This window comes from Osmerus mordax, chromosome 8 (assembly GCF_038355195.1).
Source record: "Osmerus mordax isolate fOsmMor3 chromosome 8, fOsmMor3.pri, whole genome shotgun sequence".
Classification (NCBI taxonomy): domain Eukaryota; kingdom Metazoa; phylum Chordata; class Actinopteri; order Osmeriformes; family Osmeridae; genus Osmerus; species Osmerus mordax.
The window spans coordinates 16,313,445-16,332,273 of NC_090057.1; the positions used below are offsets into that span (position 1 = coordinate 16,313,445).

The following is an 18,829-nucleotide window of genomic DNA, read 5'->3' on the forward strand; positions in this document are numbered from 1 at the left end:
TTAGCAAGCTTCATTGGCTTAAAGAGTGAAACACTGGGAACAGACAGATGGAGGGAGCTCACCATACACACATCAGTAATACACGAACAATTTCCTAGCTAAAATAATAAATTATGCTGTCTCACTGTAGGCACATGCAAAATGAGTTCATCAAATCAATGTGATAAGAAATCATTTGCATTGTATTTTTAGGTCTCTACAAAAACTTTTTTTATTGTGTTGGTCAAGATATAGACAATTGAATCCCTACTTCCTCAGAAGAGAAAGTTTTTTGTTCCATGTCTGTGCATTACCTTTGATATATCAAGGGTAATGCACTGCATATGCATGTGTCAATGCATGAGAGATTATAATATATATATATATATCATCAATTTCAATTCCATCAAGTTGGTGGTGTGTATCTGAATGCAAAAACCCTTCACTCTTCCTCGTCATGCATGGCACTTTTGATGCTTGCCACCTCATGTGCTGTCTGTCTGTCTGCGTGGCTGTTTAAGTGACCATTTTAAAGCATCCCCTCTTGGCCCTAAAGGGCTTGTCTTTTACCCATCAGCTCCTGGGAGAGCGCTAATCAAAGCACAAAGCCAAGAAAAGAGGAGGGGAGGGGTGCAGCTAGCGTGTTAGCCACCCCATACCAGTCCAGCCCCCCCACCGCCCCTCTGTCGTATCTTCCTCCCCTTTTAACACCCAACACAGGCACTTAATTCCCCCCTCTATTATCTCCTTATGTTTCTATAGCCTTGTAATGAGACTGAAAGGGGAAGGACATCGGGGTTGCATCCATTGATGCATTCTGGGGGGGCGGGAAGGGGAGGCGCCGGCGTGCGTTGAATGCATGTGTGTGGTTGTGCCCAACCATCTGCTGATCGCAGGGATGCGGTGCAGCAGAATTGGTAGCGTGGAGAGCAGCGGGGGCCCCCGAGGGCCCAGAGGGTGGTAGCCTTGTATTCATGGCTCCTTGATGGACCAGTCGTGCGACACTCTGTGACTCGTCCTCTTCACAGAAGCAGAACCCTGTGTGTGTGTGTGTGTTTCAGAGTGCATGTATTTGTATATGCTCCCAGCCCCCTCCTCCCCCCCCCAGGTTGCCAGGGGCGACCTGATCCCAGGGTCGGAGGGGACATGTCCTAGGTGAGGTGCAGACAGCGGGACCATCTGATTGGCCCATCTGGACGAGTGACCCGACATAATGAGTTATTAATCCTCCTCGGGGAGCCGAGCGGAGGTGGAACAGCATTCGTTAACACTATTAATGCTGCTGCCATTACCAAGGCTGCACACTGAACATACTGAGAGAGAGAGAGAGAGAGAGAGAGAGAGAGAGAGAGAGAGAGAGAGAGAGAGAGAGCGAGAGCGAGAGCGAGAGCGAGAGCGAGAGCGGACACAGTGGTGGACACAGGATAAAAGAAATGGAGGACATTAGATAAACAGGTGTAGAGTCACAGAAAACGTTCTTGTTAGATCTACGGTGTCATTCTCTTTTGCTTATGTTGCTTTCAGTGCACTTTGACTGTTCAAGAGTAACTGCAGATGGAGGACTATTGAGTTGCAGTGTAATACCTTGTCCTAGCCCCAGCTCTAACTTTACCCGTGGCTATGAACCTATAAATAGATTCAGCCTCACACTCATTTTCACCTTAGGTCCTAACCCTATTCCAAAAATTCGACCTCTGCACCAGCTCCAACACCAGCCCAAGCCCCAGCCTCAGCCATAGATTCAACCCTTGCCCCAGCCTCTGCCCCTGCCCCAGCCCCAGCCTCACCCATAGATTCAACCCCTGCCCCAGCCCGGTACTCACCTCAAGCCTGTGCCTCAGCCTCTACCCCATACTCAGCCCCTGCCCCAGCCTCTTCCCCAGCCTCAGTCCCAGCCCCATCCTCAGTCCCAGCCCCATCCTCAGCCTCATTTCCTCCTGCTGCTCCGGCACACTGATGCAGGGGAATCTCCTCATTGGGATGCAAGCAGTGACTTAGAGCTGCTGAGCACTAGGGCCCTCTCTCTGGGGACTCTTTCTTTCCTCTCCTTCCTCTCACTCCCTCTCTCCTTGTGCTTTCTCTGTTACACCTCTCAAGCATCTGCCAAAATCAGAAAATCTGCCCTGAGCATAGAGAAGGGGCTGAGAGAATCGTAAGTACAGGAGTCTGGGTATTGAGTTTTACTTTTATGTTAATGGTTTGCACACTGTAAATGTTTCCCTCTACCACAAAGCTAGAGCCTTTGCATCTATTTACAAATGCATTTTTCCAGAAATTAGACCATAGCCCATTAATGTTTCTCTAGAATGATGTCTTGAGTCATGCTTTGCATACACTCCATACATTAATGTAATCAGTCGGATGCAGATTACATTATCACAAGTGTCTCAAGTGCATCTTGGCAGATAACGAGGTGTTTACGAGCAGAGAATTTACTGAGAAGCAAACAAACAAACAAAAGACTGCTACATGTGTTTGGAAAGCGTAACACAGAGACGGTGAAGGAGGCAGGCTACGACAGAGCGGCCAGGAATCCCGGGCTCTGAGGATTTGGCAGGAGTGAAGGGAGGCGTGGAGCCGTGGTACCAGCCAAGCTCAAGCTGTGCGCAAATCAAGCGAGAAATCAGGAACAAAGGGATTCACAGGATTGGAAAGCATTAGATTCACACCATCTGAGTTAGACTGTGTCTGTGCTTGTGTGAATGTCTGCACATCTGTGTGTATTTGTGTATCTGTGTTCTTGTGTGTGTCTGTGTGATGCATTTATAGAGAAGATAAAAACGAGAGGGATAATGTGACAGGGTTGTCATTAAAGTAGTGTTTTACATGTACATGTCCAATAGCTACCATTGTGCGTCTGTACCACACGCAGTGTGTGTGAGTGCAGTGATCGAAACAGAAACCTAATTTCCTGTCTCATCACAGCACCTTCAACCAGCCATGACCCCAATCTCCTGGCTCATCCAATCAGATTGACCGATTATGACCCCAATATCCTGGGCCATCCAATCAAAACATCTAAATGGGCTCAGGTGCACTGAGGTCTGACTCAGAGTCTACCAAAGTGTCGCTGAATGCACTGGTTGCTGAATTTTATAACAGTCCTCCCTTGGTGGGAGCACTTTGTGGGATTTTTCCAACTGTGAATTTTATTTTATACAATGTGCAATGTGCAATTCTTTGACCCAATTCAGATGACTTTGAATGTCATTAAAATCAATAAACAATCAGAACATTAAACAGATATAAAAAGGTCTGGAAAAAGGTCTGTTTTTTCTTTGTCTTTCTTGAAAGAACTAGCAGTGTGTTTTTGGCTGGCCTTAGACAAGAGCAATTGGTTTCCTGAGCGTAACACACACACAAACACATACATGCTCTCTCTTTCACTCTCTTCTCTCTCACACAATCTCACTCCCTTACAAACATACTTTCAGCCATGAACACACACAGATTTGCTGCTCACTAATGTAATTTTTGGGACAATATATTCCCCAATAATAAAATGTTTTTTGCAGTGTTTGTATTAACAAGCACATTGAAAAACTTTTGTTTTAGTGTTGGTCTGTGGCCAGATCAATGTTGTTTGATAAGCATTCTGAATTCCAGGTGCCAGAGTGAATTATGGTAGAAAACAGCGGGTTAACCCTTTTATTGGTGTATGAATATGCAATACAACCATTTTCCACAGACCTGAAATCAATCTAGTAGATGGCTGTGTTCATGTGTTCACTTAATCACGCTGCGGTTGTTGTTGAGGTTGTGATCCTTCTCTCTCTGTCTGACTCTTCTACTGCCCAGTGTAGAGGAAAAAGACACATTTACACACACACACACATACATGACTATTGTTCTGCCTTTGTTTGCCGAATAAACTGAGATTTTTAATGAGGTAAAATCTCATTGAGTAAGTTTACATGTTTTTCTGTGCTGGAGAGATTGTTAAACTGAGATTTGATTGGAGAATTTGTTTGGAGCAAGCCTTAAATGTTTTAACAATGGTAGTGTTTTTTTCTGATCTGACCACCTTCTCTTGAATCATTATTTTGGAGTTAATTACAATGATTCAATTGAGTTTTTCTCAGGATTTCGTAATGTTGGTTTTAAGATAAGATCAACACATCAAACCAAATATGAATCCAAGACACACACCTCTCTTCTTCCTTCATTTTGGGCCTCACCTGCTGATCTCCCACAGCCAGCATTCCAGTCTTACGACCGATGGTCTGTTTGATTCTATCAGTAGGGCGGTGGTGGTGTGTATGTTTATGTGTGTGAAGTGTGCGTGTGTGGATGGGGGGGAGGGTGTAAGGAATGGTGTCAGTTCTGGGCACAGGGCCCAGTACTGGGCTGCAGTCGCGGCCTGCTCTGCATGTGAATGCCTGCAGGGTACATTAGGCTGGGCTGTAGCCCTCAACCTCCAAATACATCAGAAAACTTGCCTCCCCAGAGTACAGACATGCAATTTGCATGTACACACGTGCACACACAGACTCACATTCATACAAACATATACATGCACAAACACACGCTCACTCACTTGCTCACTCACTGACACACGCACACACATTCTCTCTTCCTCACTCCCCCCCCTCTCTCTTTTCATCTGGAGATGGCAAGCAGAGCACTGGTAATGGCTCTACCTCCTGGAGCATTGTACAGGGTGACATCTGGCAGCCTATCAGATGCCCGCGTCAATCGCTGATGGATGGCAGCTCCTTGTCAGACAGACAGAGTCAAGGGCCCCGGCCATCAGTCCAGACAGGCCCGGTCAGTCCAGCAAAGTGGCCGACCACATATGAATAACTTACATACATCACAGAAACCCTGATGGCAGAGAAATAACCCTTCCGGCAAAGGTCAAAGTGGTTAAATGTGCTGAGGTCTTCAAGGAAAATAATCCAGCTGGACTGGAGGCTGTCCAGGCGACGTATCTGGTAAAGTCATGAAAAGGGTTGCAAACACAACACAAAATCGTTTTACAAGATCTGTAATGAAAGTAAGCTAAATGTTTGTGATCTATGTGTATGAGTCAAGTAACAGATACAATTGAAATACCAGCTCTGCAGAACATGCAGCCCAACCAATTAGTTCACCTCATTTGATGGAAACCAAAACAGGAGTTACAGTAGGGTTTGATTGCAATTGCATTGTATTTCAATTCAAAATACATTTTCTTTCCAATTATTAAATAACTTTCTGATCCGTTATCCCCCACAGAAACTTTCTTTTACCTTATGTACATCATAAATAAAACGAGACAGGAGTGACATTACATAAATTTATCCTGGAACAAACAGTGTAATACGAAGCTCTTAATTTGAGCACAATGTTGGAGCACAATATCTCCCTCTTTAAAACTACAGATAAGAAATGCAGGGACACATGGTAATGTGTTACCGAAAACTAAACAGGGCACAGATAATGTAGAACATTAAAACTCAAAAATAACTTTTTGGACAAATGTGTTGCTAAACGTTACACATGGGACATGCTTATTTGACATATTGACAAATAAATAACATTTCAGGGACGTTTTTAACAACGTACATTGTCCTGTCATTTCTTTGTGTTCAGTCTTGTAAATAAATCATGTTACTTTTGAAGATGGTATAGGTTCTGTAAAATCAGTGTCCAGGTTACAGGGTTTCTAGAATGGAGTTGCACATTTTTGACCAGCATGGGAAAAAAGTGTCTGAGTTAACTCAGATAACCGCTGGAGCATGACACAGAAAGTTTGCAACTTAAAACATCGGGTTTATCTTTAACCTGGCTGCAAACTCAATGACAGCCTTTGGTAGTTCTCATCCTAGTAAAGACACTGGTCCACTGTCCCAGTATCAGAGTAACACCTGTGTTATGGACCAGTCCCTAACCCTTTAGCCAGGTCTTCGAGCTATAGTTAAAGGGGATCATAATAATTTGCAAGGATCTTGCATTGTCTCTTTCAGATCGGGACATGTCTGTGTCCTGTGTGGTCAGCTCCCATTAGTGATGATGACTGAGGTGGCCTTGTGTCCTTGCATCTGGTCAGCCTGCATGCGCATGTGTGAGGCCATGTCGTACTGCATGCTGCCACATCCCAGACCCGAGTAGCTGCGCAGGCTCTCCGGGTCATACAGATGCTCCAGGGAGTAGCCAGCCAAGGCATAGGTGGCTGCGTGCCTGTCCAGTGTCTGTCTGTCCTGGGCTGGGTAGAGCAGCGGGCTCCCCACCGGAGGGTGAGGAGACATGTCTGTCTGCAAGTAGTCTTTAGTGAGCCCCAGGCCTGACCTGGGCATGCCCTCCGAGCTGGGGCTGCTCAGACGTGACAGGGAGGCTGGGCTGGCCGTGTTGTCGTCATTATCGTGGGAACCCAGCGCCTTGCCACCATCATCATCGCGGTGATGGAGGCGGTCGGAGGAGGTGAGGTTGATGCTGGTGAGGCCGGGGCCTCGGCAGACCACTCCGGGCATGGCGGCCTGGGGGAGAGGCAGGGAGGTGGTGAAGCAGGGGCTGTGGGTTTTGGAGAGGCCTGAGACGGGGCCCAGGGCATCCAGGGGCCCCTTGTGCAGCTGCAGACGGCTCTCCTCCTCTTTGATCATCTGCTGGGTGGCCCTGATCAGGGTCTCTATCTTGCTGGGCTCCTGAGGGCTGGCCCGGAAATGGTCGCCACGGTAACGCTCACCCGAGTCACTGGTGGAGCCTCCGCCCCCTTCGGGCGAGCTCACCACGCTCTCCTCATCCCAGTGTCCTCTTCCTATTAGAGACAAAAGGTCAGTAAAATCATCCTGCTAGAAATTGTTATTACAAGTTGCTTATTGGAATTACAGCCGAGGACTGAATGTATGCGGTCTGAATTGGTATCTAAAAAGTTCTATCCAGCCAACTATTGTTTGCCTTGGCAAACCGTAGACTTGGAAGTTATTTCTTTGTTTGGGGAAATAGCTTGGCTTCAAAAGTGGGCGATTACCACAGAACAGATGGTAGCAAACACCACATTGGCAAGAAATTGGTGTAAACAACTTAGCATGGTCCACAATAACATTTGGTCAACAGCTAGAAGGAAAAGCGAGCCCACTGATATCCCCAGAACCAGATGGCCAAGGTGGCCACCCTACCGCCTCACCGTGTATGGCTCCGTGGTAGGAAGTGAGGTCGTAGCCCTCGCCATTCTCCAGTGAGGATTTGGGCAGCGAGAGGACTGAGCGTGTGGCATCCCACCATGCCTCTCGTCCAGACTGGGGGGTGGAGCCCAGGAGGTAGCGTCCAGCTTGGCAGCGGGCTCTGTCGCAGGCAGGGGTGTGGGGGTTGCCAGAGCCATGGGTGAGGTCCTCCTCCGATAGGGCGAGGCTGTAGCACAGCGAGCCCGAGTCAGGGTAGAGTCTGTAGGCGCAGGACGCCTCCATGCCTTCCCCGGAATCCAGCAGCTGGGGCGAGGCAGAGTCCGTCAGAGGGCTGCCTCCCCATTGGCTGTCCTGGTCTGACTCTGAGCGCTCCTGGTGGAATGCTGAGAACTAGGGATGGGAGTGCAAAGTGTTTGAATTTATGAAAATAATTCCAGCTTCCTAACTATTGACTTCCACTACCATAACCATTCACTAAAAGCGTTCACGAAACGCTGCATTGGGAATTTTCAGCCCAGGTCTGCCTCAATCCCTGTAGACCATGTTGTAATAACGGAAGGACTGATGGGGGTGTTTATGTGTCCAGTTTATTACCTGGGGGTAAGGAGAGACCCTAGCTTTGGCCTTAGATTGACTCAGACGTGACTTAGTTCCTTTTCGCTCCTCGGTGATGCCAGGAGTGCTGGTGTAGGGGAACGGTGGCTTGCTGGGGCTCATCTGATCCAAAGACAGCTGCATTCCCTTATATTCCGTATCCCTGCAAGCAAACACATTTCCAGTGGCCATTTTGTACAACGCTTTTCTTTCAGAAGCATTATAATTCTGCATGTCGCTTACAGTAACTGTTAAACTTCAGACGTCTCAGTCAATATTGATTACTGATTGTGTGTCATACCGATTTCACAAACACCTTTTTTGGTCTGGATTAATGAAAAGACCACAAGAAATGGAAACGGTCATCGAGATAAGCTTCTTCTGTGTAATATTTTGCTTTGCATTGGAAGCATAATAGACTGAGCTGAGGTAATCATTCATTACAACCGGACAAACATTGCCAGAACACACACACATGCTGATGTGTGAAGAGTTGTCACATACATACACACATGCTCGACTAGCTATTCATTTATCAGCTGGATATGTATGTACAGCATATGACAATCTTTTGTCATTTGCAACCCATTGCCCTGTGGTTCACTCTACCACTCTGTCAACGCCAGAAGAATAAAAAGGTTCTGTGTCAATCGCTGAGCAAACACAGACCCTATTCTAAACTTATCACATCAACAGTATGTAATAGCAGTCAGTGGCATTTTAAACCCTGTGGCCAGCTTTTGACCCCGACTGCGTCCGGCGTTTAATACGGCTCTAAATATGACCCATTCTTCATGTCTGACACCTCAGTAAGTGGACATGTTTGGATATGTGCCAATGTGTGTGTGTGTGTGAGACACAGATATTTGCTCTCGCAGGTACAGTAACCCGTGGCCGTTCCCTGCAATGCATTGTGACCTCTGCGACTGAGCCATTATCTGCTAGGCCTTTGTGCAAACTCAGCTGTGTTATTGGAATTCCACCCTGGCGGTGGGGGGAGGGTTGAAGTCAGGTCACCTTAGACTTGGAATATGCTTCTGCCACCCCACCCCACCCTTCCCCTACTTTTTTATTTTAATTGTAATAAAACTATGAGTTGGACGGCAAATTTGGTATGCTGATCAGCCAAAAATTACACTGGACATGTTTGATACCTGTGTAGAAACATTAACATCCAGTTACCCCTTGCACTCCTCACCCATACTGTGCCTTCTTACACTTTTGTAATAACCTATACTGCAAACACTTCAAACTATTCAATTACATAATAATTATTTTGTACAATGTTTTGACAATCGGTCTTGCAATATAATATGTAAACTTAATGTAAAGTGTTATCCAATGTGAATTGAATCCATTTGAGTGTGCATGAGAATCTTTCTTTGTAAAGTTTCATTTGGGATAGTTGTTTTACCATTACCTTTTGTAAACACACGTAAGAAGATAGAGCTAGAAAGCCTGATACACACAAACACACACACACAGATTAAGAGCTATGTCTGGATCAACCAAGCCTAACAAGGAAAATCCAACATGGGTCGCAGCTATGAGATAGCTATTGATTTCAAGTTCACTGTGTCATATGGATTTTCTTTCCTGGGACTCCAGATCGATTGTGACAGTAGAGGGCTTTTAGATGGGGTTGAACCCACATGTTTATCTTACTGTCTCCAAGGGTCTTATCCTACCTTGCGCTCTCACCACATACAGAGATTGAGAGATACACATCACACCAGACAAACATCACACAAATATCAGGCATCACAGTGCTACACAAACAAACAACAAAGCAAGTCCTGGATGAGGCTTAGTCTGTTCTTCACTCCATTCAAATGACCCTAAATCCCCAAGTGAATATGTTACCTGTTTTCTAGGGAGAACAAAACTTGGACAGGATAAAGTTTGATGTGTGTGTCCTACACTTACAAGTGATCTGACATTTTGTTTCCTTACTGTAGCTTACTTACTGTAGTGTAGCTGGAATCCCAAGACTAGCATCTGTATCAAGTTTAAATAGTATTTTGTCCATTTGCATAGATATTTTGGGATTACAGCTACACGCTGACACCCAGTGATACAATATTAGCAGTATACTCAACACCAAATGCAAGACCTAGAACACTGTGTGTGACTCACGTAAGCACATAGTTGACACTGACTATGCAGTGAGGTCTGGAGGAACGGCTGTTGTGGACGATGGTGGCATAGCTCTGGACCCACACCCAGCCACCATGCTTGGCCAGGAATCTGTAGTACTTAGTGGTCACCTGGCCTTTCACCAGCACTGGGGGCACAAAGAGATGAAGAGGTGGGCAGAGTCAGGTTTCAGTTTGGTAGATAGAAATTAGAAATAGAAATATTGCTATTTATTATAAATGAAGTTTTTGGGGGTGTTTATCGACAGGTTGTGAATGTGGTTTTTACGGATGTCTGCAGAAATGTGTATTTGTGTGTGTGTGTTTGTGTGAGAGAGAGAGAGAGAGAGAGAGAGAGAGAGAGAGAGAGAGAGAGAGAGAGAGAAAGGAAGGAGAGAGAAAGATAGAAAACAACGAGAAAGAGAGCAAACTATGTGTGTCTGTGTGTGCTGTAAGAAACACACATGTGGTCCTCCCCATGCAGTTGGTCTTACTACGAATAGCCAAAGCTGCTGGACTCACACAGGTGGTGGGCACCGCGCAGGTGGAAGGTGTCACAGCTGTGCACGTGGTGGTACAGAGTCTTCTCTATCAGATCCTGAGGCTCGTAGCCTGTCAGCTCGGCTACCCTGAAAAGAGAGGGGGAGAGAGGGGAAAGTGGGAGAGGAATGAGGAGAGGTGACACAGCAAATGTGTAATTCTTTCAGGACAGCTTCGTCAAGAGCGGATCACATTTTTTGAGTTATTACCACGTGCTTGTAGCTTTATTGATTAAGTAAAATTGTTGATACATTTTAACATTGATTTAATACTTGGAAGGGGGGGATAGGGGCTATTCATACATAGTGTATTTGAAATGTATTTAAAATTCTAGCGATGCACACGGAAAAAAAATCCCATCCCTGATACCCACAGTTCAATGTTTGTTATTTTAGTTAGGCTGTACCTTGAATCGAGGAAGATGAGTTTCATGTCGAGACTGGCTCTAAACATGAACATGTTGCTGTGTAGTTTGATCTCGGTGACGGCGCTGGGAGGCAGCGAGTGGCCCACTGCTACCAGCCCCACGTTCTGGTAGCAGCCATCGAAAGGCGACATGTCGAGGCTGTACTGGCGTATCTTTAAGTAACCACTACAGTGGATCACCTAAGGCAACCGGAGAGAGGATAATTATTATTTCAGTCGATAAATAACGACTATTCGAGATACTTCTGTGTCTGGGTAGTAGCCTACTGTATGGAAATGTCTTCAACGAAATATTGCATACATATCGACACATATGATAATGAATTCGATTCTGAAACTTATAGCCTACCTTATATCCACCACTGGTAAGGCCTGCATTTCTTTTTGCAAGCACACATTTCATTCTCAAGAAGAATGAGCGCTCCGCCTCATACTCTGAAATGTATCAAAATGTTCTCGTGAAATAGGATTTATATATAGGCCTAAGTCATATATAGGCTATACCAAAACAAAGGCTTACCTTGAACGAAGTGCGAATGGTAGGGTTGGTGTGGGGTTAGGACTGCCGTCATTTCGTCGTGGTCAGCCGGGTGAACATACTCATAAATACTGTTCCCAGTCAACTCTACCTGTTAAGAATAACCTCGGTAATTAAGATGTTATAGTTTCATACAAAATAACGTCTGTCAACCAACGACTACGGAAACGAATATCGTAGTAAGAAATACACCGGACACGGACCTGAGAGAGTCCCAAATGGACTGAAGCTGTCTCTGAGATGTACATTATCTTCCCGTCGGGAGCCACCACAAAGATGAATCCGTCTAACGTCTTCGACAGAAAAAAATAGCGTTCATTCAATCGAAATATTTATAGCTTATTGAAAATATTAATTTCTAGACTGCATGGATTAGGTCAGCGATATAGGTAAGCAGGAGAAAAGACATTTTGAAAAACTAACAAACAATTGCCTACAATTTTGTTTTAAATGGCTATACAGTAGGCTACCTGGAGTAGATGAGATCCCAACTCGCGCCCTACATTATCCAGTGACCTTGTTCGACTTGTGTGACCCCAAGCTTCACCTAAACCTGAAAACAAAGGAAACACTTCCTTTAATAATAATACAAAAGTTACAAAGGTGTGTTGATATACATTACCTTTCCGTCTGGCGAATCATAATTGTGTGCAATATAGCCTAATTTAATTTTCCCTTTTGAACTAAGGCCAGGGGGTTCGTCATGGTGCTGTTCTTAGATGATGGTCGCGGTGTTGATGTGGTGATGGTAATGACAATGTTGCCGACCTTGCCAAACTGTGACGATTTTGTTTTGATTATTCATGATATTGTTGGCCGTGTTGTTTCATAGTATTTCATGTTGTGTTTAAATTGGTGAGATGTTGATCATGCTAGGGATGTCCTGAAATTCAGCACTTACATGTTCTTGTAGCCCACGTGTTTTTACAGTTTACTCGACTATGGAATTCCATGATTTGGAATGTCAACTTTGGACCATTGTTGTTCTCCCCGAGTCCACAACATTGAGTGCCCCCCCTTCCCCCTGTTTGATAACCCACCCTAGTAGTAGGATTTTTGTATTTTGCTGTCTTCTATCTATCTATCTATCTATCTATCTATGTAGTTACAAATAAATAATGTTTAAGTTGAAATAACTTAACATCTTCCAATAATGTGTTTGCTTTCTTATAAAGGCCGTAAAATCGAACAATCAACTTCAATAAATATACTTTTAGCATTAAAAATCGTTGCGGAAACCAAAAGTCTAAAAGCAAATGAGTTGTTAAATGTAAATTATATAAACAATTATGCATTTGAATATATATTATCCATTGTTATATTTTCAATTGTTTGTTGTTGTCATTTTAGCAGAAAACAACACTAGAATTAACATCTTGCACATGCACTTAAAGTACTGGATTTCAGCAAATTAGTGCACATGTGTGTAAAAACCTAACCTCACCATTCGACAAAAACAGACAAAACTGGTCAGCAGAGCTTCAGAGATTTTAGGTTTTCTTTTACAGCATGTAGACTATCGGATAAAAAACAACACAGATATCAAGATGTCAGATAAAATGTATTTCCTCCCACTTTGTCAGTTGGTGCGGGCAGATCGGACAAGGATCATCATAATAAACTGTACGCAATGTTGGCCCATTGGCGCGTGTAGGCCAATGTGTTCTGAGGATTTCCACTCCCCTCAAAGGAATTAAGCAATAGCTTTAATTTTCAGACGACAATTACTTTATATTATTGTACCAAGTACAAGCACAACACCAATGAGTAAATGATCAGTAGACAGACACCTTGGCCTATATTTCAGACAAACACAATTAATTACAATCGCTTAAATCAACGTGAGGTTTCTATTAGAAACAACATTAAGTGCCCTGACGAGTGAATACCATGATCTGTATTATGAGGGCTAAGAAATGCTTAACATAGATGTTTACAGACAACATAATAGGCCTGTTATTATAGGACCTATAGGACACCGAAATTGAAGTTCAGCCTATACCTCTCAAAACGTTGCTTCTATAATTAAAAATATTGAAACCCGAATGTGGATGGCTGCCCTATCCCACACGAGACCTATCCAATTGTAGTAAATAAACGAATAATAATGAGTACTTAGGCATAACTGGGTTATTCAGAAGCCTCAGCCGTAGATATAGTCGAGAGTTCAATTTGACATGTAGGCCTATTTAGACAGGTGAAGCATTATGGCTAGGCCTATAGGGTACGGCTACAGTATACGTCACATTTCACAACGTATAACAAAGTTATTGACTTTGCATAACAAAGTCAATAAACACATTCTTTAAAATGTCTTTTTAATTTAAACTGCCAGTAGGCTATAATTATTTTAGTGCATTTAATTGACAAAAACGCAAACATAGCTTCCGTCTGCACGACAAGACTCCCAAAGACTCGTAGCCTACAATGTAGGTACAGTGGCCTATATATTTTATCTATGCTATTTAGGAAACGCAAAAGTAGGCCTATATCAAATTTTTTACGGTTTACATAAACATAATTAAGTAACACGCAAGGACCTTTTTGTAAATTGGTGCAGTCATTCTCAGACACGCAGAAGAGAAGCCTGTTCGGATCTAATAAAGACAGTAGCTAATCATGTATAGTCTAAAATAAAATCGAAAGAAGACAAAGAAAGCCTATGTGTGAAAGGCGATGAACCGAACACCCACAATCATAATTTTCAGTGTAAATTCTGACATAGAAAATGCTCTAACATTTAGGCCTTCGTCATACATTTGGCCTCCACAGTATCGAGGGTCGACATAACTTTTGATGTCAGAAACGGGCCTTTACATTATTCACAAAAATAATGAATAAAGAATAACAGAGAATAACCTGCCACACACCTGCAACTGATCCAATTGCAGATGGTGGCAGATGTGTTGGTGAATAGCCCGTACTTACCCTGAGGGAAGACAATTCTCATCTTCAGGTAACTTGTAGTCAGTCGTATTATGGAGGCTTTGTCCAGCTGTGATGTGATAGCAGACGGTAAAGGCAACATTTTTGCCAGTTCGTAGAATTCGCTGTTTTCCTTTTCCCGTCTAGTCCTTGCGGCAGTTTTAGACTTCTCCTTCATTTTGCTTTCTTTCCTTCCGTTTGTACTATCTTAAATCATTCCTTTACCCCACGTCAGCCCATCAAAACCCAATAGCAATAATGTCTCCGTTTGTTTTTTTGTCATGGCTTTATTGCCAAACAAATGCAGCAGGCATATCTGAACTGTTTTCAAATTCCTAAGCACGTAGAGATAGGTTTGTGTCCGGGGCTTTTGGCGTTTGAGTGAAGATTTTTGTTATGTCAGACGTATTTAATTGTCATTCAGAATGGCGAAAAGCCTTCCATGCCGATTGCATTCCTTCATGCCTTGAGAAACACAGTAACACAAAATGTTTTCGATATGCTATCGTGTACATGCTGTCAATTTAATTTAATTTAAGTGAAAATGTATTCACCAATTCTACTTTTAATTCCCGCGTTTCATATATAGCTATGCTAACATTCATGAGAGTATCGTCATTGTTATGATAGGCTAATATCTGGTTATGATAATTGTGGCACAATAATAACAGCAGTAGATGTTACAAAAATAGGCTAAAGCCTACATATGTAAATGATCATACGGGGTCAACTTAAAAGCAACACAAAATAATTACGCCATATATTAAATACTGTTACTCAGAATAGTAGGCCTACTACAGAAAACGTGGATGGAGATAATGACAGGGCCTTCGCTAAAAAACATATTCGATGTTTGTAGGCTACTTACCTCTTTTCAGATCCCATAACCACCCTCACGCTGCCCGCAGGGAATTTCACCTGTCCTGAGCAGAGTTCACCACTCGAGGAAGTTAGTTTAGTTCCAACTCCTCTCGGAATTCCACCTGGAAAGGCGAGCGGACCCCTTACTGCATACACTTCTCTAAATTAGGGACGCACGACGAGTGGAATTCGTGTCCAGACCGCGTCTTCAAACTGTCTCTCTCTCTCTCTCTCTCTCTCTCTCTCTCTCTCTCTCTCTCTCTCTCTCTCTCTCTCTCTCTCTCTCTCTCTCTCTCTCTCTCTCTCTCTCTCTCTCTCTCTCTCTCTGTTCAGGACCAGCCCACTGTCACACTTGCTCTTATTGGGCAACGAGTATTGAGGTCGACTTTCTCATTGGACGCCCGTGATGGAAACACACACAGCCTGTAGTGAAAGTGTACTTTGTGTGAAACGTTCACCTTAGACCCAGACGGAGCTCAACTAAGAGGAAAGCTTGGATGGACGTCGTTGTTTTCTCTAGCGGAAACAGCGGTCTTAAAACAATAACAGAATTATGCTACACTGTTTTGAACGGCGTTGATCGTAGAGAAAGCCATATGTAGCTAGGAGTAGCCTACAGTTATTACAATTTAATCACAATTTCTCAAGTCTTGCCATTTTATGTTGTTTAGCCAACGCAGTCAATAGGCCTACTCAACACATGAAAAGCATTAACGACATTGACTTGCAGGCAGCCAGTGAACATAGTCTGTGGCCGATTATTCTAATATCTTTTTGCATAATGTTTTTGTATTTTAGATAGGCTATAGGCCTACCTATTTAAACAATATTGATCAATTAATTCATTCTTGTTTGAAAACAGCCTCCAATGCACGTGCTTTTAGAATCACCTGATGATTAAACTATCCTTCCTGAAGATCATCAAATCCTGACAGATGACAGTCAACCATAGAACGTTTTCGGCATACATTCGATAGCATCCAGTACCTACTTTACACTAGACTATATTTAAAATTCTGACTGACTGTGTTTTATAGTAAAAATATAACCAATTCACATCTGGATTTACAATTGGATGGTAACATTTACAGTAGCCTATATTTGTTGTTGAAACACCCACACAAACACCCGAACCACACACCAAACACATTAATTCCAACCAGCGTATTTCTCTCTATCTTATCCTCATTCAGGATCGACATCTCTCTCCTCTCTCTCTTGGCTTTGGTTACGGACAGGGGTTGGGGTATTAATGCGAAATCCACCTGCGGCTCTCACAGCAGAGAAAATCATTTCAGTCGCAGGTTGTGCACGAAAATAGTGACGCAGGTATAACCTTCCGATAAAATACAACATTTTCTGCCCATAGAAGCATTTCAGTTGAGAAAAACAATGTAACCGTTAACTCAGGTTCTTGAGACTATATCTGGAATGTCTATGGTCAAAACAATAGGCCTATTGGCTAAGGATAATTGAATAACCATCAGTTTCTTAAATAGATGATTTATCACACTTTACCAATATACTCAACAACGCGAAAATTGACCATTATAATATTAATAATGGTCAATTTTAATAATTAATATTAATATTGATCTTATTTCCAGATATTATTTCCTTGAGTAATCACCAGAACACAGATGCATTTCACACATTTAAGCCAATGTTGCTGAAAATGTACGGACGATGATTAATTGTGTGTTGATTTGGGAAGAAGGCCTGGGTTAAGTTTAGGCCTCAATTGATTATACAACCTTTTTTGATAAAACACAATACATCATAAAACAATTCAGCTAATTATCAAATATAGGCTAATTTATAAAGTTGAGTATGCCTACTATAGCCTAATAGGTGTATACGGTGCAGCCATGCAGGCGTATGCATATATATTTTTTAGCTGATAGGCTATTATACACCTTTTTCTTTCATTATTTTCAAAAGGTCTAGGGAAAAAATAGGCAATTTCCCGACATACCCACCATACTGTACTCAACAGAAAGTGCCACGTCTTAAAGTCTGCCCTAATCCGCTGTCCGCGCATAAACATTAGACTATGTAAACATGTCCATAAAAAGAAAAAAGACAAAACAATTTCTGTTGTTATAATGGTGTTTAATAGCTTGTTTACAGTCAGGTGAGAATGAACTAAACCTTCTTTCTCAGTCTCCACCTCTCTCAAGATAACGAGTAGGCACATGCTACAAGAAAAACACCAGTAAAATGCAACAGACAGATAGCAGAGGGAGTTGCGCTTCAGCCACAAAAATAGCCTGATATCAGTCAAACATATTTATCCGTGGATTAATCTCCATCGTATTATTCAGATGAGAACGCCGCGGCGCATGCACATTTTTAATTAGTTACCGACGGTCCGCTGGCGAGGCTTGCACAGCAGGCGCGGTGACGGGGGCGCGGACGCACGGTCCGGCGGCGAGCCAGACCCTCTCATTACGATCACAATTAGCACTTAAATTGATGCGGCATCCTGCGATAATTGGGGATTCTAGAGCTGCTAGCGAGTAGCTCTATACCCTTCTGCAAGTGTGTGCGTGTGTAGGACATTTGCACCCCTTTAACTCCTTCCATGTACATACATTTTGGACATACAATCCCATTCTGACCAATAACCATTATGTAAGTATAGTGGAAGGGATTTATTTAAATATGTCGCACTGCATAAATCAAGAAAACATCTACGCCATAGAATTGCACATATCTTGGACATGCAATCACTGGCAACGTGTTCATAGTGTCCACGTAAAATCTTTTGAAGCTTTCAAAGCAGCTGTGTGTTAACACCACTACCTGTATGATCGCTGCACGGATGATTGACAGCCAGTCGGGCAGAGGGAGGGGCTCTGAGGTTATGTGCCTCTTAGGCCCGGACATCCTGACAATGCTTTACTAAGAGGCTGTCACAACAGAGAAACTACCCCCCACACACACACAAACACACAGAGACACACACACACACACACAACGCCACTGTCCTCCTCCCCATCCCCAATCTTTCAATTTTTATGGTGTTTTCACAAATCATGATTCTCTGTGGGAAGCCAGACCTGAAATTCTCTCCAGCATAAAAAAGAGGGGGGAAGTGAATGTCAGGTGCGGTTGAAGGCTCTTTACGGAAGTTTGCATCTGTCATAATATTGCTAATAATGTTTGAGTTGGACTTGGGCTGGCTAAATCATTTATCCTCTTGGGTATTTCCAAAATAAAAACGATAGTTTTAAACTGCAGGAGCTGCTGTGTTAGGGAATTAGACCAGCAGTGTAAACAGGAAGCACAGCATTTTCACATTAGCCGCTGTATTAGTACCACACCGTGCTACCACCATGTGTAGATAGCTCTCGGTAGCTGTATGCGTTCCAAATATATCTACGTCTCACAAACCAATCTTCCTCCTTCCACTCTTTCAGTGTGGCTCCCTGTCTCAAACTTGACATTTTCGGGATGATTTTATTGAGGCGAGGTCGCCATGGAAATGTGAGCCATACGATGGCGGTCTGAGGCTACTCTGTATGTTTCATTAGCTTCTTCATTTCCTCATTCTCTCCAGTCTTGTTCTCTCCATTTTCTCTCTCTGTACTCCGTGTAGGTAGAACCACTGCCTCATCAATACCACTTAAGCTTTAATGGACTATCAGGAAGGATTCTTACAACACTGACTGGCTATTCCTCTTGTGAAAACAAAGGAGGGCAAGTATGTGTGTGTGCACGTTTGT

The 18,829-nt window shown here is 43.3% G+C and overlaps 1 protein-coding gene across 2 annotated transcripts; it reads right to left on the bottom strand.

Annotated features, from left to right (window-relative positions):
- Positions 1-5,710: 5,710 nt before the first annotated feature.
- Positions 5,711-14,418, bottom strand: LOC136947821 (single-minded homolog 1-like). Of its 2 annotated transcripts, XM_067242025.1 has the most exons (12): positions 14,244-14,418; positions 11,786-11,868; positions 11,519-11,608; positions 11,298-11,406; positions 11,127-11,212; positions 10,758-10,957; positions 10,334-10,440; positions 9,813-9,960; positions 7,677-7,839; positions 7,072-7,472; positions 6,393-6,711; positions 5,711-6,314 (listed from the first exon to the last, which is right to left on the bottom strand). In XM_067242025.1, exons 1-12 carry the CDS (start codon positions 14,416-14,418, stop codon positions 5,955-5,957), a joined length of 2,241 nt encoding a protein of 746 aa, XP_067098126.1. In that variant the 3' UTR covers positions 5,711-5,954. The 2 variants fall into 2 exon arrangements, with proteins under 2 accessions (XP_067098126.1, XP_067098124.1); XM_067242023.1 differs by having other exon boundaries at positions 5,711-6,715; positions 7,085-7,472.
- Positions 14,419-18,829: the final 4,411 nt, after the last annotated feature.

Excerpts from the sequence above, each read along its gene's own strand:
- LOC136947821 (XM_067242023.1), bottom strand. The coding sequence starts at position 14,418 with ATGAAGGAGAAGTCTAAAACTGCCGCAAGGACTAGACGGGAAAAGGAA. Across the intron at positions 11,407-11,518 it reads TCCATTTGGGACTCTCTCAG|GTAGAGTTGACTGGGAACAG; the intron begins GTCCGTGTCCGG and ends TATTCTTAACAG. Across the intron at positions 7,473-7,676 it reads GGGTCTCTCCTTACCCCCAG|TTCTCAGCATTCCACCAGGA; the intron begins GTAATAAACTGG and ends TCCCATCCCTAG.